Raw genomic sequence first — 27,456 nt, 5'->3', positions numbered from 1 at the left:
TGTTTGAGTAGTTTCAGCATGATAACCTACTTTTAGGTGCTCATCTTAAAGTTACACTACATAAGATTTGTGGAGGAATATTTTGCGTTATTGGTTGTGCTTCAGAGTGCTTCCCCAAGCGTATGAATCTGGTAATTACGGGCGTGTTCAAAGAGTATTCTAAGAGAAGTATTTGTGAAGGTCATGTCTTCTAAGGATGTCTGGGAATGGTCTATAATTGCCATGATGTCTTCATCAGTATAAAGTTGATTTTGCATCAGAGACCTAAACATCGAGCTAGACCTTTTTGACACTTTGCATGTGACGTTAATTTGTAAAGACATACGATGTGGTCTGAGAAACTACCACCAAATACAACCAGATGTCACTGACTTAAATTATTTTCAGGTTTTACTGGGTGATTTGCAGCAGTGCATGCACAACATATTTTAGCGTTTTTTTTTCCCTCAGTAATGCTACTTCTTTCCATTTAAATAAAAGATTCTTACATAGTGCAGCTTTAAGTGCAATGCAGTTAATTTTAAAACCTTAGTATTGAAAGAAAAAAAAAGAATAAATATTGGATCAGTATCGATCAATACTGTAGGTTTCAACAGAGAAAAAAAAAGTAGTATTGTACCATGGCTAGCGTTTACCACGAAACAAAAAAGGTTTTCTGCATGTTCCATCTTTTTTTTGTCTAGTCTCTAAAAGACAAAAGATGGTCTAGCTGAGATAAATGCAGATTCTATACAAAGGCAAGAGTGGTTGCTCTGTGTTAAATAGGACACTCATTCTTAAAGGGTACAATTCATGGAAAACAACTTCCCTTTTCTTTTTTTTTTAAACTCAAAAGTCTGAAGTAGTATGTAAGCACTTTTAACAAACTCCTCACTCCCCAGTCTATAAACAGCTGTTTGATTCTAAGGGAAAACAGAGGCTGGAAAATAGTCATTGATAATGAATGGGACACATATAAATGTAATAAGTAGCTCTCCAGAAAAAAAATTATAAAAAGCAAGAAAAATATCGGTCATATGCCTTTTAATTTCTCTTTGATGCACACAAATACACATACATGCACACAGCGACACATGCACATTATGAAACTGAAAGACAGGCACCTTGTGTGCCTTGAGTTCCTGGTACAATACTGGTACAATTTGGGAGCACAAAGGGTTGAAACCTCAAAAACTGTAAATGAGCATCAGATAAAAAAAAAAACAAGAAGTGAGAACAGAACTGTGGCAGACCTCAGCAAGAAAAATCAAGGTACTCCTAGCACAACTAATGGACTACTTCCTCTAGAGAAGTGTGTCTGACATCATCAAAACGTCACCAGTATCCAAGAAGCAGCAGCATGGAGACAGAGCATGCCGTCTGAACCGGACACGTTTATACAAACATCACCGAGCAATCCTATTCATCAAGGCTACAGCTGGCCAGAAAATACACCTACAATCATTAACAGCATCATGAATGCACAGTTGCAATAAGGATATTCATACTGAAGGACACCAAATGCAAGATTTAATTAACAATTTCCACAATCTTCATTCTTATCATTGCTGGGCTGTTGTGCTTAATTTCCTGCACCCTGCTGGGCTGCTGGGACAAAATGGACCAACCTCCTCTAACACTGTACACTTTACATAAACAACAAGCTGTTTGAAACAGTCAGTGCAAGATATAGTGAAGACTGAGACATTAACTTAATGTCCATATCTAAAAAAGTTGAATTAAAAAAAGCATAACTCTGAGCTTGCCCAAGCATAAATCTGCAGACAGTTTAATCAAACTACATCACCAACAGCTTTCATAAAAACCTTTATAAAACATTTTATTTAAAAAAAAAAATTTATATATTATATGTAAAAAAAATAAATAAATCTATAGAAAGATTTGTAATCAGGCTGCCTTGCAATTTTGAGTTAACCGGGCCTAAAATAAGTGGTCTCACTTTATTTGGATAGTCCAGTGGTGGAGTTAAGGTTTGGATTGGGAACAGGGTTAGGGCTAGGACCAGGCCCCACCTCCTATTCCGCAGTGAGGCCGATTCACTACAACTCACATTCGATCCAGGTCGATGAGCTGCGGCGCGGGGGTGGTGGCAAGGAGGCGAAGCAACAAGCTCTCGTATCTCTTGGCTCAGGTGCATTTTAAAAAGAGCTGAGAGGGAACATAGAGAAAGAGGGACAGGCCGCAGCAGCAACGACGACAGAGTGAAGAGCTGAAAAGCTTGAGTGATAAAGGAGTGGAAAGTCTTGCTTGAAGCCACTGATAAGTGGCCAGCTTGGCTAGATGTTTGCTGTTTGGTTTTGTCTCTTTGTTTGGAGTGAAAATTAAAGTAATGGCTGCTGCGACAATGAACCCTGCCTGCAGCGTCCTCATTGTGCCCGGGGTAGCGCATGGCATGCTACAATTAAGTATCTACAAAGCATTGAAAGTAGACTATGCAAATAAACTGTTACCAAATAAGTTAACCACAGGTAAGACACTTTTTGGGACATGACTGGGGGTTTATAGTCTCCGAGTCTCAGTTTATTCTTGTAGCTATGCCACTGTACTTGTATTTTTTGATCATGACAAAAACTTGCCACACTTGTCACTATTAGAAAATACCAGCATGTCTGCATTTCCTACCTTTCCTATACATTTCCATTGCTCAGATAGAGATCATATAAGACTATTTATTCTTACAACTGCACTTATATTCTATGAGCAGAACAAAAGTGGTCGAACAACAACCATCACAAAAATCAACAATGTCACAACTGAAGATATGAAAACTCCCAGTCATTTTTAGTGCTCATACAGCAATCACCTGAAACACATGCATGTGTGACCAGACAACAGCAAAGGCTAAATGACTGAAGATAATTGCTCTGGTCTCATACCTGCAGTGTGGTCCCGGTCCAGGTAAGGCACATCCTCAGGAAGGTCCTGCTCTGCACTGACCAGATCCACCAACTCATCATCCAAGCTGTCGGAACCCTGCTTACAAAAGCTGCCGTTCTCCACCCGCTCTGGTTGTGCCATGCCGGGAGCTGAAGACGTGTTAAAAGAAATTACAAGTAATGCAAATAAAACAAGGCTGAAAATGCTGAAAACGGCTAATTAACAAAAAAACAAACAAACAGTACAGCAAGAAAACAGCCAAACAGGAATCGGGTAATAAATAAAGTCCTGTATTTTTGCAATTACACACATTTTTTAACTATAAATTTTATACACACATTGTCTCACATTACCTGGTCTGCATACTGAGCCCCTCTGTAGTGCAGGGAGTGCAATCATTTAAAATATCAAGCGCTCGACAACCTCCTTTACACCGAATTGGCACATTCATAACGAATGATGAAATACACACACATTCCTATTGCACGACTTTACTGGTGCGACTGGTGGAGAGTGGATTAGGGCCAGAAGCTGACACATTAGTCTACAGCACTCCAGCACACTGCTGTTAGTAGTAGCACTGCGTAAACATGCGATAAACTAGCTTTTTATTCCAATTTGCCGTTCCACCTTAAACAGCGCAGCAGTAACATTCTAGCGCCTGAATAGCCAGAGCTCAACTGCTGCACCGTTTAAGGTGGAACGGCAAAATGGAAAAGAAGCTAGGGACGCCAAGTTGAGCCTCGTGGGAAAACTTTACACTTTCTTCATTAAATGTATGCGCTGTCATTTAATTTTATACTCAACTATGACACGCTGTTTCAGAGCAAACGAGAGGAGTTTCTGCACATTAACGTTCTCTGAGTCTGACAGCGTAAGACAGTAAGTTAGATATGCAGCCTGAGATTAGGAAAGGTAGGTTAACTCGAATGACTGGAACACTTAGCGAGGCTGTAGAGACGGCAGAGAGGGGAGTTTGAAAAAAGCCGTGCTCTTTAAACTTTAATACATACCTTTCATGAGAGAAAGTGTGAGGAAAAGTCACAGGCTCAGCACCGCTCCGGCATCGAGACAGTCTGACAGACAGACGGAGCAGCAGTCTTGTGACTGGTGGGATTTTAGTCTTCCCGGTTCACGTCTCCTCCTCCGCCAGCAATGTGCGTCACTCCGTCTCAAGAAAACCATCTCACGACCCGCTCAGACATATTTTACTGCCCACTGACGCTCAAAGTCAAGAAATACAAGCAAACACTGGCGCTCGGAGCGGACTACTAAGCGGACGCTCCACACAGCTGGCTGATACCTGCCCTGCTGTGGACTAGTCACAAACTAGCCATGCCCGACTCGTCATGGAGTCGTTCTTTTGAATCGGTTCGTTTTAATGAATCGGTTTATAAATCGGTTTTATGCAGATGTTATTAGATTAATAATCTGCAGAATTAGAAAGGCAGTCTTTCTAATGTCACATAAAAATTGTCACGTATGCCATATTAAGCATGAATCTGCTGACATTTTCTCTCGGTAGACTGCAGATGAGTGTCTCTTAGTTTTGTTTCTACACTTTGTTTACTCCCAGTCGGTTCGAGAGTAGACATAGCGAACATCAGAGTGTTGTATGTGGAGGATGTGAGAATTTAATCGAACAATTTAGAAAATGAATCACTAAATCGGACTTTGACTTCGCTGAACTTCATAGTTCGAAAGAGTCGGTTCGACTGACTCGAAAGGTCAGACTCCCTTCCTGACGGCAGCCGAGAATTTCTAGTGAAACTTTTGAGGTGGATGCTGCCACCTACTGCAGCGGGGTAATAAAGAGCTGGGTACAACTTAAAGGGGGATACCGACGATTTTATAAAGCAAATTCAAAAAACAAATTCTAAGTGTTTTGATGTGAAATGGTTAATTGGTTAACGGCTCTCTCACATTGCTCATTCACTTTACACTGGTGGTCACAGGAGCCAAGGGTCGCAATGTCGATTTTATTTACAGTCAAAAAACAACTGTGGACCTAAACGTGCTGAGTCTTTGTATGTAAAGCTGATAATGGTAGAATGGTGCTAACTCTGTGCTACGATTCCTTTGGGGCTGTTTTGCCCTTAGACATCCTGTATGTACCAGCCCATCATAAATACACTTTAAAAAGGCCAAAATCTTATCAGAAAACAGCTGTAGAACAATGTCAGCATCAGGCAATGTATTTGTAAACATGTTGTGTACTAACTGCTGAGGCGGTATATGCACCACCACTGTGAACATGTCAAGAGTCTGGAAGTTCATCTGCAGCGGTGCATTTCACACCAAACCACTCTCAGCCACTTTGTCTGAGTCATGCTTAACTTTTGATTACGCAATAGTTCCGGACACGCTGATTGGTCGTTTCTAACCATGAAAAAAACGCGCTGTTGTGGCGAAATAACGTTTTCTCACAAACACTAACACTTAAATTGTTTAGATGACATTAATTTATACGTTCTGTACTATAAATAATAGAGAGGCCGCAGGTTTGTGTAATATGGTTAGATCATCTTTATTTTTCATTTGTTTCCAATGATAGCCGTTGGACTGTGTTGTGGGACCTGTCAGCGACCACAAACACAGAAGAACATTCAAAGAATCGATTACAGAGGGACATGGCCTACAGCAGTATATATAACTTTTTTCTTTCTCTTCACTAATCAGTTCTTAACAGTTTAACTACAGTGTTCTCTTGGTCAGTCATCACTCATCAACTATGTATAATACTACACACTCCAGTGGAAACAATTTGCTACACCACTTTAAACAACTTCAGTAGCAGTAGTCTTTATTATATATTATTCTATATTATTCTACTACGAGTGGAGTAGTCTATGAACACAAGCAGATTAATAGGCCATACACTGGATGTGTGTGTGATCTGGGCCAAAGGTTTAACATCACTGAAGTGACTCACTTCCCACAGTGTAGGCTGAGAACCAGGAAGGATAAGAGGAAGTTGTAGATGAAAGTAACAAGCTCTCTAACATTTGCACATGGATAACAACACACATACATATGCATGCTTCCACGCACATACACACAATAAGGCAGTTTTTGTATGTGTGTTAAGTAGCGGAAGTACAGGAGAGAAGGCAGTAGGACGGGAAAGACACAGATAAAAATCTCCAACTACTATTGTTTGTCATATCAATACTCGTGTAAAACAACTGTGTTAAATATGTCAGTGTGTGTGATACGTTCAGGAAAAGCCTGTAAATACCAGATCTCGAGCAGAATCACTGCACAACAAAGTGAGTCCTTGCCCATACCAGTCATCCTTGAGGATGGATATGAAACGCTGATAGAGTTAACCCTCGGTGTCAAACCTCCATGTCACAGTGCTTGAATGTGTGCATGTTTATTCATCATAACTGGTCTTCTTTCTGTTCTTTTGTTCATGACAGGAAGACATAGTACCATTACAGCATAACATATTGCACTAAACACTTAGCTTTCTATCTATGTTTGGGCAGATGGGTAATATTGCTGGTAAAGCAGGGTTTTGGTTCATCTGGTTTGGTTGTACAAGTCAGCATGACTAAAAAGCGCCATTCTCACACACACACACACATTTAAAGACACAACACAGAGAGCAGAACATTAAATTTTTTTGCAAGTGAAGCCAGTGAACCAGGTGGCGTGAGGTACCTCTGCTGTCCTGCAGGACAAATCTTACATAACCGAATGACAGAACCACAAATGACAGACATATCTTCACAATGGAGAAATGAACCAAATGCGTGTATGGCTCTTGTATATGGAGCTCCTGCATGCTGGCTGGATGCCTAGCGAGGGTCGTCTGGGGCAGCAATCTTCTCCAAACTGGGCTCCACACCCCAAATCTCACGGGCATACTGGGAAATGGTACGGTCACTGGAGAACTTACCACAGCCACCAATGTTGTGGATCACCTTCTTGGTCCATTCCTTAGGGTTCTATTTGTATAACAATTTAAATAATTAGATGAGGTTTAAAACAGATGAATTAAATCACATTTTTACATTCAATCCTCTTTGAGTATGTCAGCCACATTGACCCAAACATCAGCCTCAGCCCTTATACCAACCTCAACCTCTATCCCAATCCCATCCTCAACTCCTACCCCAGACTCTACCCTGACCTCAACCCCAATTTTTAGCCCATCCCAATGTCTACCCCAACCTCAAGCCCAATCCCAACCCCAACCCCAATCCCATCCTCAACCCCTCCCAGAACTTCAACCTCTACCCTAACCTCAACCTCAGCCCCAATCTCAAACTCTACCCCACCACCACCTTTTGTGCAAACTCAAGCTTAATTATGCAAACAGGTTTTCAGTTGTTCTCTGAAAAAGTGTATTGATTTCAGTTCAACACTGAATGGCACCACAAACTTTGATGATTTGGGGAACTCTCTGGTGTAAATGTGTAGTTTCATGTAATGTATAGAAGAACATTTTGTATTGTTGGTCATCGGGGGGGATGAATGTGATGATTGGAAGCATGTTAAAAGAGTAATCAAGGAGAACTCAGTCAAAACTTGGTGAATGACATGTCTTCTGAGGACATAAGTAAATCATGTACTGTTCTTAAATCTTCATCAGTATAATGATCATTCAGAGCAGTGCCCAGACCATATATTTTAGCATGATTTTTTCCTCTTGACCCAGTAATGCTACTCCTTTCAATATTAACAAACATCATGCAGCTTTAAGCAAAGCATAACTCGAAACTCTAGAGAATTCAACTACAGTGAACTTGTTTGGGAGAGATGAATTTTATAAGGATAACTGATGTACACTAACCTTGTACAAAGCACTAACTTTCTCCTGGCATTTGATGTACTCTTCATAGTCAGCAAACACTTTGAACCTTCAAAAGAGAATCACAACAGACCATGCAGTTGCAGATCTTTAACCAAGAATCAGCTTCCACTTGCCATGTGGGAAAATGAGATCAGTGGATAGAAAATGAGATTAGTGAAGAGAAAAGATGAAAGACATGGTGAATGACCAAGAAACTAGACGAATGAAAGATACTGTGGGTTATCTGTTAAAAAACAGAATAATCAAGTGTTGGCATTCTAGGACTGCTTTTTGTTTTTTGTTATTTTGACGAAGGTTGTACAGAAGAAGCATTCTTAGTTTCTGATGCTTGACATGCAACAGAGAAGCCATTCATAATTAATATGGCTTCCAGCCCAAGGGGAGTGGTTCTGACCTGTCATGATGCATTAGCATGTTGACAATGTCCTTGAAGAGGTCTGGCTGGCTGGGGCTGAAGAATCCTCCGGAAATTTGATCCATGGCCTGCTTAAGTTCAGGGATACGATTGTAGTATTCAACAGCATCATAGCTGGTGAAGGGTAGATAAAGATAAAGAACTGCATTTGAAACCAAACAGCCTTGGTATCAGACACATAAAAACATCTTGGCTTTAAAAATAGGCACTGCATACAAATATAGATTTAGCCATGACGATATAGCCTCTACTGTATCTTGTAGCTAGGTTCATACAGCTAAACTGCTTATCTGCTCTGCTTTTCTTTTACCCTTTCTTATCCATAGCCTCTACGTCATCCACTCTCATGCCAAAGATGAAGAGGTTCTCCTCTCCAGCCTCCTCTGCCATCTCCACATTGGCCCCGTCCATAGTGCCGATTGTCAGAGCACCGTTTAGCATGAACTTCATGTTTCCTGTTCCAGAAGCTTCTGTCCCTGCTGTGGAGATCTGCTCAGAAAGGTCAGCTGCAGGGATGGCTACACATAGGAGAGAGAGATAGAAATAAAGCACCAAATTAATGTTCCTAAAAGCAAAAAACACAAATCAAAAGACGTTCTAACTTACAGTACACCAAAATAATGCTATATGCCACTTAAGGCCATGCGATTAAGGGGTGGTGTTGCGCACAACGTGAAATGAAGCGAAACTGGAACTTGAAATATTTGTCCAAACTTGACAGGACCTGACTGCTCATGCTGACTTTAGTCAGGATCAGACATAATTTCTCAAGTACTTGTTGGGCTCACGTCAGATTTGGGTTCAAATTTCAGATTTGGTTTCTCACAGAACACCACCCACTTATAACAGATTTTATCTGTATTTTCCCATGTTTACAAGTTTCTCCTTGCTCTATTCTTCAGTACCTTCACCATCTTAAACAGTTTTTTAATCTGACACACTTAATCCATCCCTTTCAAACTCCCTCATCTCCCAATGCAGCCCCCCTACCCACACAAAAACTGTTGATTGTCGGGCCAAAAATACCTGTATGTTCTATATACAATATATTCTGTGTAACATGTTCTATGTGCAGAGATAGAGATTTATTATTGAACATATGAAGGTTAACATCTCGCTATATCAGCACTGCAGAGCATGAGAGCAACGCATTATGTAGAGTTCATTCATATTATAATGCAACAGCAACAAGATAATACAATTAATTTAATAAAAGCAACAAACCCTGGTTCCAGCAATCTATGTAATCCTTTAACACTAAGTTAAGGTTGCCAAGGATCATCTAGATTATAGATGATTCCATTAACATGAATAGTGTATTATTGATTAAGATGATCTTTGATATTATATAATAATAATTTCCATTGATGGGACATAGAATGTTCTTAGTCTGATGCCACAGAAGAGTTATGTTTGAAACAGCAATTTGTGAACATAAAGAACCTTCACACTCATATATCACAAAAAAACTAAAGAACTATCCATTGAAAGATTTTTAAAAGGAACCAAAAGTTAGCATTTCCCTTCTTATGATTTTGCTGTGTTCAATGAATCCAGAATTCAGCTGTGTGCAGTCATGTGTGTGCATGTAGTTATTTTACAACCTCCAAATGTGGCTCAGCCAATCACATTTCAAAACTACAAGTATCTGTTTTAGACGAAAAGATAAAACACAAGTGTTCCTCTAGAGTAATATAATAAACTTGTGTGACGCTCAAATGCTAACACTGAACTCTTAACATATCAGATGATGATAGCATTCCATACCTTTCTCAGCCAGTGTAACCCTGTAGTTCTCCAGGAAGATGACCTTAAGGCGATCCCCCACTACTGGGTCATTGTTCACCACCTCTCCAATAGCTGTGATGAGTCTAATGATACTCTTAGCCATGTGGTATCCTGGGGCAGCCTGGGGAAAGACTCAGTGATTGAGTAACACAGCAGATTTCAGAAAAATACAACCAGTAAATAGGAAAAGGTGACGTTTTCTATCAAAGTCTCTGCTAATCTTCCGAAAAAAAAAGCAAAAATCTGATTAGTGTAAAATGGCCAATTATGCAAATGTCAGAAACAAAATGGGTTGTCAGAGAAATGTGATCACCCTCACCTTTCCTCCAATCATGATTGTCCTGGGTGTCCAGGATTTGTTTGGCTCCTTCTTGATGCCTAAGGAAAGAGACACGTGTCAGAAGGACAATGAGGGCAGGTTTGTTTATTAATTTAATAGTAATATTTGTCTACTAGAAGACAAACAGAATAAGCTTGCCCTCAAATGTATCAGTAGAAATTGGTAAAAGACAAGTGTGATTCTGCATAGTAATACTAATTTATGTTGACAAATCACTCAAGACACACTAATGTATGCAATAGTTCCAGTCTCTACATACACTACATTGCCAAAAGTATTCGCTCATCTTCCTTCACATGCATATGAACTTGAGTGACATCCCATTCTTAATCCATAGGGTTTAATATGATGTCGGTCCACCCTTTACAGCTATAAGCTATAATAGCTTCAACTCTTCTGGGAAAGCTTTTCACAGGTTCAGGAGTTTGTTTATAGGAATTTTTGACTATTCTTCCAGAAGCGCATTTGTGAGGTCAGACACTGATGTTGGACGAGAAGACCTGGCCGCTCCACTAATTCATCCCAAAGGTGTTCTATCAGGTTGAGGTCAGGACTGTGCAGGCCAGTCAAGTTCTTCCACACCAAACTCCCTCATCCATGTGTTTATGGACCTTGCTTTGAGCACTGGTCATGTTGAGCAACAGTCATGTTGAAACAGGAAGGGGCCATCCCCAAACTGTTCCTGCAACGTTGGGAGCATGAAATTGTCCAAAATCTCCTGGTCTGCTGAAGCATTAAGTGCCTTTCACTGGAACTAAGGGGCTGAGACCAACTCCCGAAAAACAACCCTACACCATAATCCCCCCTCCATCAAACTTTACACTTGGCATAATGTAGTCAGACAAGTACCGTTCTCCTGGCAATCGCCAAACCCAGACTCGTCCATCAGATTGGCAGACAGAGAAGTGTGATTCGTCACTCCTGAGAACACGTCTCCACTGTTCTACAGTCCAGTGGCGTCACCACTTTTACACCACCGCATTCGACACTTTGCATTGCAGTTGGTGATGTAAGGCTTGGATGCATCAGCTTGGCCTTGAAAACCCATTCCCTGAAGCTCTCTATGCACTGCACTTGAGCTAATCTGAAGGCCACATGAAGTTTGGAGGCCTGTAGCAATTGATTCTGTGCACTATGTGCCTCAGCATCCACTGACCTGCTCTGTCATTTTACGTGGCCTACCACTTCGTGGCTGAGTTGCTGTCGTTCCCACTCGATTCCACTTTGTTATAATACCACTGAAGGTTGACTGAGGAATATTTAGCGGTGAGGAAATATCACGACTGGACAGCACAGGTGGCATCCTATCACGGTACCGCATTGGAATTCACTGAGCTCCTGAGAGCGACCCAGTCTTTCACAAATGTTTGTAGAAGCAGTCTGCATGCGTAGGTGCCTGGTTTTATACACCTGTGGCCATGGAAGTGATTGGAACACCTGAATTCGATGACTATGAAGGGTGAGTGAATATTTTTGGCAACAGAGTGTAATAGAGTGTTTTTTTAAATGGGATATTTTGCAGTAATTAAATGTCAAATGTAGTCACTGAAACTCTGAGATTTGAATCAGTGAAAATGATGTTAAAGCTGAACAGACAAGCTTGGAATGTGCCATAATTTTTTGGTCAGTCTCAAATCATAGCTGGACTGGACACAATATATAGACATAAAATGTTTTATGCATTTGATAACGTCATTACAGGTATAGAGACTGCTTTTAACAGCTTTATGAAATGGTAATTACGGTTGTAGAAGGTGATGATGTGCAGGCAGTTCAGTAGCTGCCTCTTGTACTCATGGATCCTCTTCACTTGAATGTCAAACATGGAGTTGGGGTTGATTTTGACCTTATAATGCTCTTCCAAGTGCACAGCAAATTTCATTTTATTCTCCTGTAAATAGGAAAATGTAAACAAATTTGTACCATAACATACAAAGCATTATAAATGTAAGGATAGTGTAGCGTGCATGCAGTATACAAAATCAGACTGAAGTGGTCAGAAAAAAATAGGAATAGGGACTAAAAATTAATTTTGTCATTACAATAACATCGGTTTATATCAAGACATTATATCTACAATATGAAATGATAAATCATGGAAATCTGGAGAACATTTACAGTCTCTTGGTGCTGTTATTTTTCACAGATGCCATGAAATACAGTATAATTAAGTAACTTTAATATGACCTTATCAGTGTAGTTTTCTGTAATGACTGCATATGAAAATAACAATGTTTGTGTCTTTATAGAAATAGAATAGAAACAGATTAAATCACATGCATCCTGACATAACCCTTGATATAAGTAAAATTTGACAGCCAGTATTAGTGAATGATTGATCAGTGACAGATCAGTCATCTTTTCACCTGTTTGATCTTGGCAACATCTCGGATGAAGGCATCATCATCCACAAACTTCAGGAGTTTCTTCAGCTGACCCAGATCACGGATGTAGTCCTCACCAATCCTCTAATGCATTTAAAAAGTCACTTAAAAAACATTTAAAAAACTCAAACAGTAAATCTAAATAACCTAACGTATATTAAACAATCATATCCAGACTGTAGCACTAGCACTTCAAAACTAAAGATTGGTTTACTTAACATAAGATCTCTAAATTCAAAAGCAGTAATAGTGAATGAAATCATAACTGATCAGAAATTTGATGTGTTGTGCCTCACTGAAACCTGGATTAGACCCGATGAATATTTAGCATTAAACGAAGCCACCCCTGCAGGCTATAATTATATACACAACCCCAGATCGTCCGGTAGAGGAGGCGGGGTCTGCATAATTTTTAGAAATTCCCTAGCTGTCAATCAGAAACACTATGATAATTTCACTTCTTTTGAGCTTCTTTACATCAATATAATTAATCCAATTACAAAACAGAATGCATTTTCTTTAATTAATATTTACAGACCACCAGGACCCTATGTAGAATTTTTAAAAGAATTTAGTGATTTCGCTGCAGATTTAGCAGTTTGTAGTGATAAAGTAATTATAGTAGGAGACTTCAACATTCATTTTGAAAAAGTTGATGACTCATTAAAAAAAGGCTTTTGCATCAATTCTAGACTCAGTTGGTATTGCTCAAAATGTAACAGGACCTACGCATTACTGTAATCATACTCTGGATCTGGTTTTGACCCTGGGTGTTAGCATAGATAACCTAGATATTCTTTCTCAAACCTCAGTAATCTCAGATCATTATCTTATTTCTTTTAAACTTCATCTTAGTCATAATATACGTACATCCCCCAGCTACTCTATGAAACGTTCAATAACGCCCTTTACCGCTCAACAATTTACTGATAACCTTCCTGATTTATCAACCATAGTGTACTCTCCAGGTAACCCAGCAGAACTAGACAAACTAACTGATTGTTTAGAAAATACCTTCCGGTCTACTTTAGATGGTGTAGCACCACTTAAACACAAAAAAGAGAGACAGAAAAAACTTGCGCTGTGGTATAACGACCAAACTCGTACTTTAAAGCAATTAGTACGAAATTTTGAGCGAAAATGGCGATCAACCAAACTGGAAGTATTCCACTCTGCTTGGAAAGACAGTATTGTTGAATATAGAAGAGAAATTAATAAAGCCCGCTCAGAGTATCTGGCCTCTCAGATCGAGATTAATAAAAACAACCCTAGAGTTCTCTTTAGTGTTATTTCTAAACTGACTAAAAATCAGGCAGGTACTGATCCTCAGATTCCAGCAATCCACACTAGCAATGCTTTTATGGACTATTTTGATAATAAAATCGAAAATATTCGGGACAAAGTTCAACAGATAAATAGCACATCTTGTCTGTCATCTGGTGTGGCTGATATAGAACAAAATCCAGCTACCGAAGTCAGGTTGGAAGTTTTTAACCCACTACATCATTTAGAACTGGAGAAAATTATCTCCTCATCAAACTGCACAACCTGTACACTTGATGCAGTTCCCACAAAACTATTAAAACAGGTATTACCAGACATAATTAAACCACTATTAACAATAGTAAACTCATCATTAAACCTGGGGTATGTTCCCAAAGCCTTTAAACTAGCAGTAATTAAACCTTTGATCAAGAAACCAAATCTTGATCCTAGTGTACTATCTAACTATAGACCTATTTCAAATTTACCATTTATTTCTAAGATTTTAGAAAAGGCCGTGGCCCAACAACTTGGCTCTTATCTGCAAAGAAACCAGATCTATGAAAAATTCCAATCTGGATTTAGGCCTCATCATAGCACTGAGACAGCTCTAGTTAAGATAACAAATGATCTGCTTCTTGCCGCTGACCAAGGCTGCGTTTCTTTACTGGTACTTCTTGATCTGAGCGCAGCTTTTGATACAATAGATCATAATATCCTCCTAGAAAGATTAGAGAAAATGGTCGGTATAACTGGAACTGCCTTATCGTGGTTCAAATCATACTTGACCGATCGTTTTCAGTTTGTGAGGGTAAATAATATACCCTCCAATTATACAAAGGTTAGATATGGAGTTCCACAAGGCTCTATCTTAGGACCGTTATTATTTACGTTATACATGCTCCCCCTGGGCAAAGTTATTAGAAAACATAATGTTAATTTTCATTGTTATGCAGACGACACGCAGCTCTTCATATCAGCCAAACCTGATGACAAACAGAGAATAAAGAAAATGGAGGATTGCGTAAAAGATGTGAAATCATGGATGTCACACAACTTTCTTCTATTAAATAGTGATAAAACAGAAGTTCTTCTATTAGGCCCTAAAGCTGCTAGAAATAAATTATCACACCTAATGTTGAATCTGGCCGACTTCTCAGTCACACCTGGTTCAACAGCTAAAAATCTTGGCGTTATCATAGATTCAGATCTAGCATTTGATAAACACATATCTAATGTTACTAAAACAGCTTTTCTACATCTCCGTAACATCGCCAAGCTAAGAAATGCTTTATCCTTACATGACGCAGAAAAATTAGTACATGCCTTCATTACGTCAAGGCTAGACTACTGTAATGCGCTACTGTCAGGATGTTCTGGCAGTAACTTAAATAAACTTCAGCTAGTTCAAAATGCTGCAGCCAGGGTCCTTACTAAAACTAGAAAATTTGACCATATTAGTCCAGTCCTATCAGCTCTTCACTGGCTTCCAGTCAAATTCCGCATAGACTATAAAATTCTCCTGTTAACGTATAAAGCCCTACATGGGCTCGCTCCTGAGTATCTGAGAGACCTTATCTCCTATTATGAACCACCACGATTACTTAGATCACAGGGTGCTGGCTTCCTAGTAGTTCCCAAAATTCAGAGAAGCTCTGCAGGAGGAAGAGCTTTCTCTTATAAAGCGCCCCAACTCTGGAATAATCTCCCCGATAATGTTCGGGACTCAGACACAGTCTCAATCTTTAAGTCTAGACTAAAAACTTACTTGTTTAGTTTAGCTTTTGGTAGTTAATGTTAATTCCCTTTAGATAAGGCTGCAGATCCAGGGGTTCATGGACATAGTGAATTGTGGGTAAACTGAGATGCTGGTGCTGCTGTCACTCACTACATGCAGTCACTCAGGTTTGTGGACGGTGGAGTGGGTGAATGCCAGTGTCTCAGGGAGCCTCCGTGTCTATGTTACCTTCTGGCTCTCTCCCTTTAGTTAGGCTGTCATATTCAGACCTGCCGGAGTCATTAGTCACACTCTGATAATTTTTTACATTTTCTGTTCTTCATAAATACAGTCTAAACTAATTCCTAAATCTTTCCTTCCTCCGAGTTACTGACTGTCCACCGGTCCGGCCCAATACTGATGGATGTCCCACCCTCAAGTCCCCCTGTCCCCCTGATTGACCAGACTGATGGAAGTTTCTGGAACGCAGCTTCTCCACTACAGATCACATCCAAATCTATATGAACTCTAATTGTTTCCACTGTTGATTATACACACCTGAATATATTAGAACTGCGTGGATGTAAAATTGACTTTTCAATGTTTAACTTATAAGTTGTCTGACCAGTGGTAGGATGGTCCCCCCCTTTAGATGTGAGTCTTGGTCCTCCCGAGGTTTCTTCCTCCTCCAGCTCTGAGGGAGTTTTTCCTTGCCTCAGCGCTCACGGGGGTTCTGTATATTCTGTATATTATGTTCAGTGTTTTGTCTGATTCTCTGTGCTGTGATTCCCATTTTTGTAAAGCTGCTTTGTGACAACATCAGTTGTAAAAAGCGCTATATAAATAAATTTGATTTGATTTGATTAAAAAGCAACAAAGTACAACAGCTAAAACCCCAAATTAAGAATGCATGATTGGAATGGACAAAAATCTAGACAGCACATTTTGGCTCCAATCACCAATTTACTGTTTTGCTTCTGGCTGATGTGTGTCGCAATGAGAAATTGTAAATAATTTGAGCCAGTTAATATGGAGTGTACTTGAAAGCTTCTGCTACACGTAGGCCAAAATGTCTAATCATAATTATGATCGCTGTGTTTCATGTGTCCAAAAAAAAGTGTAACAAAAATCAGTCAAAAAACATGCACCATCGAATTTGGCAAATTTGAATTGGAGTTGAATGCTTCCCTATCCTAAACAGGGGACCATTTTCTCCTTATCAATGATATGAATCCTCTTTGCTGCACCCCAACCTCACAAATCCATTACATGTTCTAAAATGGCCAAATCAGCATTTTATTACACATTTCTATTAAATAATAATAACTTGGCCAGTTTGTATTGTTTTCCATAATATTATTGAAAATTAAGCCTTATATGTGATAAGGTTGCTTTGAAGTAGGTAACTGAATGTCCCTCACCTCAGCAATGACCTCAGCCAGGCCAGGGTTGCACATGACCAGCCAGCGGCGGGGAGTGATGCCGTTGGTCTTATTCTGGAACTTCTGTGGGTCCATGTCATAAAAGTCCTTAAAACTAGACACAATAGACTTAATTTTAGAAATGTCTGAGGACCAGGGGTTGTAAAAACACAATAGCTGATATATTAACTGTAGGTCTGTCGATGAAATAAACTATATTTCAAGCTCCATTAGTATTTTAATTACCTACTGTAGGCATCTGCAGATTTCAGCACATGCTCTATAAACACTGGTGACCAGGTAGGCGTTAACACCTGCTACACAGCTCCCAAATAAGCTGTTTCTCCAAGAAATGCTTCTCAGCATGCTTAGAAGTCATGTCTAGCTGCTAATACCCTGATAGCCTCTTACACTGTGTTTTTGATGATGTCAGAGTGGATGCGAGCCACTCCATTCACTGCATGTGAGCCAACGATGCAGAGGTGAGCCATATTGATCTTCTTTTGTTCTCCTTCCTCAATCAGAGACATGCGCCTCAAACGGTCATGATCATCCGGGTACAGAGAGGAGATACGCTGATAGAGATGACAGGGAGGGTCACAGAGAGAAAAACGTTCAACTAATGAGTTGGATGACAAGGACAGATTGATAGCTTACATATTATAATACTATATCTCACTTTTCTACTCCAATAATGAACAAGGTAACATGCTGCATTTTGTACTGATAAATCAAAGGGCAGGGAATGTGACTGTGGAAGTCATTTATAGCTAAAATCACATTTCTCCTGACCTCCAGGTGACGGCGGTTGATCTCGTAGATGATCTGCAGGTGGCGGGGCAGGAGGTTCTGGAACAGGTCGACAGGCCAGCGCTCCAGAGCCTCTGGCAGTACAGTGTGATTAGTGTAGGCACATGTACGAACTGTGATGTCCCATGCCTGCAGCAGAGAGAAAGAAGAAGGGGAATGAATAACAACAAATCTTATCAAATGAAAAATACCATTCATTTTCTCTGTTGCTTTTCAGTTAAGAATGAAAAAATGAGAAATATGGGAGCCATATTGTGGAGCAATGCCGATATCCAATATTGCTCATGTACACATCTGCAGATACAGATGTCAATGCATAAACCTTTAAAATAAATAGGAACTGGGACTAAATCTACCTATTCTACAGAGAAATGTAACATTTATTTCTGTAGTGTTAAATACAGTTAAATGAATTAAATGCAGATATTTTAGTCCAGAAGCTCAGCACTGCCTAAACGTTCAGCTTTTCCAGAATACAGTAAGTAGCCCACATCATCAAAAACCAGTCTGAAATATTAGTCAAATGTGTTAAACTATCTGATGCTAATATACTTTTATTAAGCAATTATAAAAGATATCTGATTCGTATCTCCATTTTTGTCATTTTTCCTTTTTTTACATTTGAAAACTCCAGTTATCCATCGGTATTCTAGTGTCACAATGAACTAACCAATAGAACCGGTCCAAAATGACTGTGAACAAACTCTAGTTACATTAACCTCAATTACAAGTTGAGAATGTTTTTTCTTCTCATGTAAAGTTACCATTTTTGTTTTGCTCCTGTTCTTACACTGGCGATTTACATGGGATACTTTTTATCTCCAAATATACTCAACCAGGATTACAATGGCAATGCAAAGATTAAAGATATAACACTGTTTTAAAGTGTCAAAAAGAGCATTTTTAATGTATAGCATACTGCAAATGTAATGAAAATTCGCAACAACAACAAAGTACTGATAAACCAAGATAAACATGTCTTCATTCTACAGCTCACCGCCTCCCAGGTGAGCTTCTCTTCATCCACCAGGATCCTCATCAGCTCTGGAATGGCAAGGGCTGGGTGTGTGTCATTCAGCTGGATAGCCACCTGGATAATGCCAGAACAACAGCATTCAGTCTCTCACAGAAGAAATAATTTGACTGAATTGGATTAATAGGTTTACTATATAGAAGTAAACAGTAACCCTTTATAATTAGTCAGACGTCTGCTGAGCAGTGCACATTTCTATGGAATTCCTACTCAGTTCTAAGCTTCACAATCACTCGTAACAGGGTTCTGAATCTGCAGGTGTCATTAATGAGATGCTGTAAATACTTGCATGTTGAAAGTATACATACATATTTGTTGGATTTCTAGAGCTTATACTCCCCTAATCAGAGTACATGGGCTGAACAGCCCCATAGGCTGAGAGTCACCTTGTCAGGTAATTTGGTCAGGTCCATGCGCACCACCTCTGTGGAGCCGAACTTAGAAGCTTTGAAACGACGTATGATGTCTTGAAGAGTAGCAGCCACCACAAAGTACTCCTGCTTCAGACGCAACTCTTTCCCTTCAAAGAACTGCCAAATACAAACACACAAAAATACAGTCAGCAGCTGCAGAGGCAGCACTGGCCCATATTCAAGTGCCAAAGGCTATATGCTACTGATTGTTTAAACTGCGTGGAAATTTACTATTGATTTGGTATGAAGCAGTACTCACATTGTCGTTGGGGTAGAGTACGCGGGAAATATTCTCAGCCAGGTTTCGGTCCAGAACAGCCTGGATGTAGCCTCCGACATTAACTGTTAAATACAGTATGCGTTACTTTGTTGAAAAAAAAAACTATGCTTGTACTTTTTTGTAGATTTTTCTCAGAATCGTACATGAATAGCTCATCAAAACATATGAATTTTAGGGGTGAGCATCTAGCATCTTTACAAATAACAGCCTTTAGAAAAACATAAAATGACAATATTTGTTTAACTCACAGTCCTTGAGGTTGAATTCACAGGGGGCCTTGGCAGACCACAGTCTCATGGTGTTCACAATGTTGTTCCTGTATCCAGGCACCGGGGTGTCATACGGCAAAGCTAACACCACCTGTTCAAACAAACAGGACAGGATTTACAAACAGAATCTTTCACATTACATCTGGTAATAACACTGCCTCAAAACTAAAACTGGCAGAATATCTGCACCACTTAACACTTTACCATTAGTGCGATTTACACGTTCTGATTAGAGAGCAGTAACTGATGAACTGATGAAAACACAGGGATTCCATTTACCGTTTTGTACCGTTCTGATGACAGTACACCCCAATTTACTTTATAATGATGCTCTGATGATAATAATAACCTGTTGTACTGCATATGGGTTGATAGAGTGGTAAACAAGTGTAGTTCTGTTCATTTAAATAGCACAAAATGTGTCTATATGATTTTTAATTCAATTTTTAAAAAATAAGATCACTTATGTTTATGAAAAATAAAGATAAAATATCCGTAGCCTTTTAATAAGGGAAATTTTTCACAGCATTGTACAAACCGGCAACACATTTGGTATTAGAACCAAACGTATTAATATCAGAAAGGAATTAAACTTTGCAACACACTAAAGCTCCAGATCTCCACTTATAACTTGCGAGACTAAATTAAATTTATTTCATATGAATGAAATTCAGAAAGAAGCTTGAACCACTACAACTGCCCAAAACATAAAAGGGAAGGCCACTATTCACTTATAAAGTGTCTGCATTGCCACTGAAGGCTACGACACAGAAAGCTATTACATGAAATGGTTATAAATATGTTGTGTGACGACAGGTGGGCAACATGAGAATATTTTATAGCTACTGTGATCAGTTTTATTACTGTGATAAACAGCATGCTTTTCTGAGTATATCGTTCTGAGTATAATTCAGTTCTTAAAGAACTCTTAACAACTGCATGTTTCACCACAAACAGAGCATATTTAGTCCTGTTTAATTGGATTTGGTGCAGTACAGCAGGTGAAATTCTGAATAACTGTCACTGTAGAGTTTTTGATTGCAGCCATCAGTCCTCTCTGTAATAATGTTTTATTAAAAATTAACTACATGATCTAAAAAAAAAAAAAAGAATCCATGGAATTCCTATTTAACCTTAAAAAACCTAAAAAAAATCTAGACAACATTTAGACGGATTGACTCATGGTATGTCCTGTAATCATGAGCCCATGTTGTCTCAATGCACATTCCTTTGAAAAAGTACTGTTCCAGGAACAGGGCTGAGCAAGATTTACTTTTTTTCTGTTATTACCTGTGTGTCCACCCATTTGACTCCGTCAGCAGTGTGCTCCACTCGGCCATAGAAGTGAACAGGGCGCATGTACTCAGGGCGGGCCTTTTCCCATGGGTTGCCATAGCGCAGCCAATCATCTGCCTCCTCAATCTGTCAGACAATGTAATGTGCATCAGTGAATGCAGTGTTACCCTGCAGTATTGCTGAGGTCTAAACACATTTAGTCAAGAAATAAGTGACAGCTTTACTGCTTTTGCTTAATTTTTATTAATTTATTATTATTAAGGCGTGTACTGTTTACTGAGTGTTATCATTTGTGTAATGGCGTGTGTTTTGTTTTATTTACTTCATTTTCTCATTTTTTTTTCTTTTAACCTTGCTCACATCTTATTACTACAGACCTCTTGCTTTAGCGGTTATGCTGTGCATAATACATGGCATGGTTTCGAGTGCATAGATACTTGTGTGCATGCTCATGTATTGTTGTTCCACTTATTACTATTAATTCTGTTCATTCCTGTCTGCTCTCTAAACCTGGGTATTAGAAAAGTGCGCTATAAACAAAATGCATTCTTATTTTTATTTTACTGTTCATACCAACCAAACAGTTACTTACCTGCCAGCCATTAACAATTTTCTGATTGAAGATTCCAAACTCATACCGAATTCCATAGCCATAGGCTGCCAGACCGAGAGATGCCATGGAGTCAAGGAAGCAGGCTATGGGCAAAAAATGAGGATGGAGGAGGGTTACTAAACTAAACACCTGGCAACCCAACACCAAAGCCAATACTCCTACAGGCTGTTTAATGATAAAATGTGAACAATATCAAATCTGACCTGCCAAACGGCCCAGACCCCCATTGCCCAGTCCAGCATCCTCCTCAATGTCCTGCAGCTCCTCCATATCCAAACCCAGCTGCAGTGAAAAGATTGTGTAGTTTGATGAAGTACAATCATATAAAAGTTTGGGTGCCAATGGTCAAATGAAAATTAAAATAAGTGGATCCTCTACATCCTCTACCCAGAAAACATTTCTTCACACTTTAATACACAATTACTCTTAATTTTCTACATTTAACATACTTAAAAAATGTTTTCTGTGCAAAGGTTATGGCACATTTTTACTGTTATGTTTTACTGTTATGTTTATGCTACACTCAGCAAATAAAATTTGAACTGCAATTTGAAACTGAAAAATGCTTTTATGTTTGTTATTTGCTATTAACATTTCAGTTTTTGTTGTGATCGTATGGGCGTATCAGGTACAGCAATGTTACTGGGGTTTCTACACACCTAAATGTCATTGGTAGGTTAAGAATAGTCTAGCAATCAAAAATATTCAGCCTACAGCACTTCTGTGGGCAGAATCTGACCATCAAAGAAGGCCTAGAGGAGGGCCTAATCAAACTGTGCATTGAAAAAATAAGCTATAGTCTCACCCAAACAATAGATGGTCAGTGGTGGGTTTATTGTGGTCTCTTTCCATTGTTTGAGTAATTACGCATACTAACAGATGGGCTAGAGTAACTGTACAACTACTAAGTTCACTTATATAGCAGATGCTCTGTAAAATAGCAACGATCATAGGTAAAAGGCACCTAATAAATTGGCGACTCTGTACATTTTATATTTATGTAAATGGGGTGATTTAAAGAAGAGCTCTGTCCTCAAACTTTCTACATAATTAAATATTTCAAAGCAGTTTGATGCAAAATGCTATGCTCTGAACCAGACTTTAGAAACCAGAATCAAATAGAATTTACCATTCACTCTTTTTAGTTTTTAATAGTATTTCACTGTCCCAACATTTTTGGAACAGTGTTTGTGAAATCTCAGAAGACATGTTATGATATCTAAAACGGAAATATACCATTTTGGATAGTACATAAAATGGAATATATCTATTTTAAATATCACGACCCCGGTTCCTTTCACCACCACTGTAAAGACATAGGTTAAGATAAAGATTAAGATTAAGTAACCCTTATTAGTCCCACAATGGGTAAACTTCACCTTCGCATTTAACCCATCCGTAAAGTGCAGCCCAATCCGCAGCGCCCGGTGAGCAGTTGGAGGTTTCTCTAAAATAAACCATTTCACACCAAACTATGCTGAATGATTTTTTTTTTTAATTATTTCCTTTTACGTATGTGGTGCAGATGGATTTTATCCATTCTGTTTCACATCAAACAGATGATTACTGTCAACCAAATGATGATTACAGTACACAAAGCCAGACAAATGGGTTAGGTAAGTGCAACAGTTGCAAAACATTGTCTGTGATATTTTAGTTTTGGGGTCAGTAACTGGTACAACTCTTACCTGGTACAAGGCCTCATCGCAGGCATTCTCTAGAGCTAGATTCACCATAGTGTTCTGCAGAGTGCGGCCCATGTAAAACTCCAGAGAGAGGTAGTACACCCGCTAGAGACAGGGGGGAGACAGAGAGTTAAATGACCATTGTCGGTGGTCATACTCATGTCTGCTGCAGTGGAAAAAACATCAAATGAATTGGCTCATTGCTGTATTCACATAGACAATACTTTCTGAACCACACTGCCCTGGAGACAGTAATCTGATGCACACACAGGGAGGCTCACATTGCTATGCAGAGCTGTGAGCATCAAGTGTAGTTGTGATAGCTTCGCCAACCTGATCTGTTCCCTTTTCGGCCTTCAAAACAAGGACCATCACTACATTTTATATTCTCACTTAGCCAGCATCACTCACACTGTTTTTCATGGACTGTCACAGATAGGAATGCATGGAAGCCGATTCCTGCCAGGTAGAAGATCACCTATTTATTTATTTTTTTCTCTGTCACTGGTAGGTGAATAAATGACTTAATGACTTACATTCCTCTAAATATTGACTTACCATACCACAGAAGTGACTTACTATGTCAAAATAATGACAGTATCTTGAAATAATGACTTGTCATGGTCAATATGGAAAAAAGAACATATTACTTATATTTATCATACGAGTTCCTTAAAGACATTTTCACAATATATGATGTCTTCATACATGAATACATGAAATACATGAATACATGAAATGTTTCATTATACATTATACATATACAACTGACATGAACACCATGAATCATTATTATGAACGATTTCACACACTGCCCTAACTCCAGTTTAACAGGACTAACTATGCTCTCTTTTTAGTTAGACATGCACTTCTTCAGGGCTCTGAACTTAGGATATCCACAATATGCTCAGCAATGCATATTGTTTATCATGATAACGATAAAATATTGTCATAGTGCCCACCTCTAGACTTAACGTGTCAAAATAATGACTTATTGTCCTGAGATAACTAATTACTTACTCATGATTTTTCAGAATGTATCTTAATGTCGCTAAATTATGCCAGAACTTCAAGAAAAGTCATTATTTTGAGAAAACAATTCATTATTTTGAGATGCCAAGTGAAAATGTTGATATAGAGAAGAGGGGTAAAAACTGCGAATGGGTTTCCACCGGGCAAGAATAGAACGTAAGAACAAAAGTGTGTGTGTACTGACATTTATGCCTGTGTATATATAGCTACATCGGTGACCTCTCTAAAAAGGTTGGACCATCTGTGAGGATGCCAGCCATTCATAGTGAGCGGCAACACACTCCAAACACATTGGCAAAGCTAGAACACAAGACTAAACAGACGCAGCTCTAAGAGGCTTTGCTTTCCTCTGGGAGAAGCCATTTTCCAAATCCACTTATCTCTGTTGTAAACGCGACGGCCTGCTACCGCAAAAAAGTCACATTATTTACATTGGCGAGAGCTGACACTACTGCACACACTCGGGCAGCAGACAACACACTCAATTATGTAACACTCTCACTAAATAAGGCCTCCAGTTTCTCTGCGCTACATCAACAGCTGCGGCCTCACTGTTCAACACCAAAACGCTTCACCTTCACTGCGCACTCAACTCTCCATCAGACTAAGCCTAAGGTTCTGCAGCTAAATGCACGAATGTCAGGGCCTGACATCCTCCTGACATTGTGCTTATGTAACGGGCTGGCGGGGCTGTTTCGACCGTCCTCAGAAAGGCTTCACTGCACCCGCTATTCACATCATCTCTGCCGCCGCGCATTCCTCGGCACTCCCGTTTGATGTGGACGCGATTTTACCAAACTGTAAACGCTGCTTCTGCTGCTATTAGCCGACGACACTGCGACTCAGTAAAGTCATTAGACATCTTGTTGCACTGCCCCCCTCCCCCTCCCCCTCGCCGTGCAGCAGCTGAGCTCCTACTTTGGGGTCTGTCTCGTAGTAATGCTGCTGCGTCCTGATCCATCTTCCCACCAGGTGGTCGCGGACAGTGTGCGCCAGGGCGAAGTAGTAGTCACGCTTCGTGGACACATTGCGGTCCTTCACCAGGGTGAAGTGCAGGTGACGGTTGAAATTGGTCTTGAGGTCGGCGACGTTTTCCACTCCGGCGAGGCCGCGCACCGAGATCTGCTTCCTCTTCTCCTGGTCCGTCAGGGGCTTCGGCATGTCTGCGCTCGAGCGGAGGGCTCACTGGTCAGGGGTTTGTAGAGCTGCTGCGCGCGGAGGACTCGGAGGATGCCGGACTACGTGACCGTGTGGACGTCTGATGCAGATGCCTGCACCTTTTGCCACGCCTTCTGCGCCAGCACCGGACGAGCCCACTAGCCAATCACAGCGCACGAGGAGAGACACTATTAGCCAGCTCAAGCGCACGAGGAGGATTACACTGAACCAATGATAGTCAAGGGGGCTGGACACACGAGCGCGAAGAAGTTATTTTAGCCAATCCTAGGAGAGACAGACGTTATGAACCAGTCCTAATGCAGGAGAGACAGACGTTATGAACCAGTCCTAATGCAGGAGAGAGACGTTATGAACCAGTCCTAATGCAGGAGAGAGAGACGTCATCAACCAGTCCTAATGCAGGAGAGAGACGTTATGAACCAGTCCTAATGCAGGAGAGAGAGACGTCATCAACCAGTCCTAATGCAGGAGAGACAGACGTCATCAACCAGTCCTAATGCAGGAGAGAGAGACGTCATCAACCAGTCCTAATGCAGGAGAGACAGGCGTCATCAACCAGTCCTAATGCAGGAGAGAGAGACGTTATCAACCAGTCCTAATGCAGGAGAGAGACGTTATGAACCAGTCCTAATGCAGGAGAGAGAGACGTCATCAACCAGTCCTAATGCAGGAGAGAGAGACGTCATCAACCAGTCCTAATGCAGGAGAGAGAGACGTCATCAACCAGTCCTAATGCAGGAGAGACAGACGTCATCAACCAGTCCTAATGCAGGAGAGAGACGTTATGAACCAGTCCTAATGCAGGAGAGAGAGACGTTATCAACCAGTCCTAATGCAGGAGAGAGACGTTATGAACCAGTCCTAATGCAGGAGAGAGAGACGTCATCAACCATTCCTAATGCAGGAGAGACAGACGTCATCAACCAGTCCTAATGCAGGAGAGAGAGACGTTATGAACCAGTCCTAATGCAGGAGAGAGAGACGTCATCAACCATTCCTAATGCAGGAGAGACAGACGTCATCAACCAGTCATAATGCAGGAGAGAGAGACGTTATGAACCAGTCGTAATGCAGGAGAGAGACGTCATCAACCAGTCCTAATGCAGGAGAGAGACGTTATGAACCAGTCCTAATGCAGGAGAGAGAGACGTCATCAACCAGTCCTAATGCAGGAGAGGAGTCCTAATACATACATCTGAGTAAATGTAAGCCACTGTCCCTATGAAATTAGACCACCGTCTGAGGGATAACCTCATTGGCTGCTTTTGACATGCATAAATTCCAAGCCACAATCTGCACAGCAGGTCATGCTCTAAGCTACAATATAGTTCAGCACGCAGGCAGCGGAGCTCATCATCTATGTATAGCCTGTTTGCAGTGCCCATATAGAGGCACCTAATTGTGGCAGTCCATGACAAAAGCAACATGATGACACCCAAACATAGAAACACTGCACTAACATTATCTGTTGACTCAAGAAAACTGAAATTTACATGATCTATATACCATCCAGCATCTGCACCCTCAACTCCTGTGAAACTCAACCCTCAGAAAGAGAGACTAAGATTTTAATACAAATTTATAAATCACCTTTATTTTCTTAAAGAATACAATGTAACAAAATGTATATTCATTTAATATGTGCATATCCTAATTTTATACAATAAAAATGTATAAAGCATGCAGGACTAGACAGTTACGCATCCCAAAAAAGCAAGAAAGACTGCAGGGGAAAAATAAATAAAAGCACCCAAAACAGATTGCTGGTAGAGAAGTAAATCCTAAGACTGGCTGTATTGACTGGACAACTTCCAGGCAC

The 27,456-nt window shown here is 40.0% G+C and overlaps 2 protein-coding genes across 3 annotated transcripts in view; both read right to left on the bottom strand.

The window, feature by feature from the left end:
* The window catches only part of clcn5b (chloride channel, voltage-sensitive 5b), a 33,142-nt gene extending 28,900 nt beyond the window's left edge, over positions 1 to 4,242 (bottom strand). For both annotated transcript variants that reach the window (XM_037546612.1, XM_017710281.2), the window contains exons 1-2: positions 3,891 to 4,242; positions 2,877 to 3,026 (exon numbers count right to left, since the gene is read on the bottom strand). In XM_037546612.1, the coding sequence (XP_037402509.1) occupies positions 2,877 to 3,026; positions 3,891 to 3,897 (157 nt within the window). In that variant the 5' untranslated portion in view covers positions 3,898 to 4,242. The remainder of the gene's footprint in view (positions 1 to 2,876; positions 3,027 to 3,890) is intronic.
* Positions 4,243 to 5,379: 1,137 nt separating this feature from the next.
* On the bottom strand, positions 5,380 to 25,619 carry pygmb (phosphorylase, glycogen, muscle b). The gene is made up of 20 exons (XM_017710282.2): positions 25,377 to 25,619; positions 23,430 to 23,531; positions 21,945 to 22,023; positions 21,721 to 21,824; positions 21,123 to 21,254; positions 19,812 to 19,923; positions 19,543 to 19,625; positions 19,257 to 19,400; positions 18,835 to 18,927; positions 17,820 to 17,966; positions 17,439 to 17,602; positions 17,028 to 17,142; positions 12,609 to 12,710; positions 11,986 to 12,133; positions 10,222 to 10,280; positions 9,882 to 10,023; positions 8,425 to 8,632; positions 8,094 to 8,228; positions 7,679 to 7,745; positions 5,380 to 6,830 (listed from the first exon to the last, which is right to left on the bottom strand). The coding sequence occupies exons 1-20, from the start codon at positions 25,617 to 25,619 to the stop codon at positions 6,681 to 6,683; spliced, it is 2,529 nt and encodes an 842-aa protein (XP_017565771.1). The 3' UTR covers positions 5,380 to 6,680.
* Between the last annotated feature and the right edge of the window lie 1,837 nt (positions 25,620 to 27,456).

The sequence above is a fragment of the Pygocentrus nattereri genome, chromosome 2, assembly GCF_015220715.1.
Source record: "Pygocentrus nattereri isolate fPygNat1 chromosome 2, fPygNat1.pri, whole genome shotgun sequence".
NCBI classification, from domain to species: domain Eukaryota; kingdom Metazoa; phylum Chordata; class Actinopteri; order Characiformes; family Serrasalmidae; genus Pygocentrus; species Pygocentrus nattereri.
The sequence above is the reverse complement of the archived record's forward strand: the minus strand, read 5'-3'. Positions and strand labels throughout refer to the sequence as shown.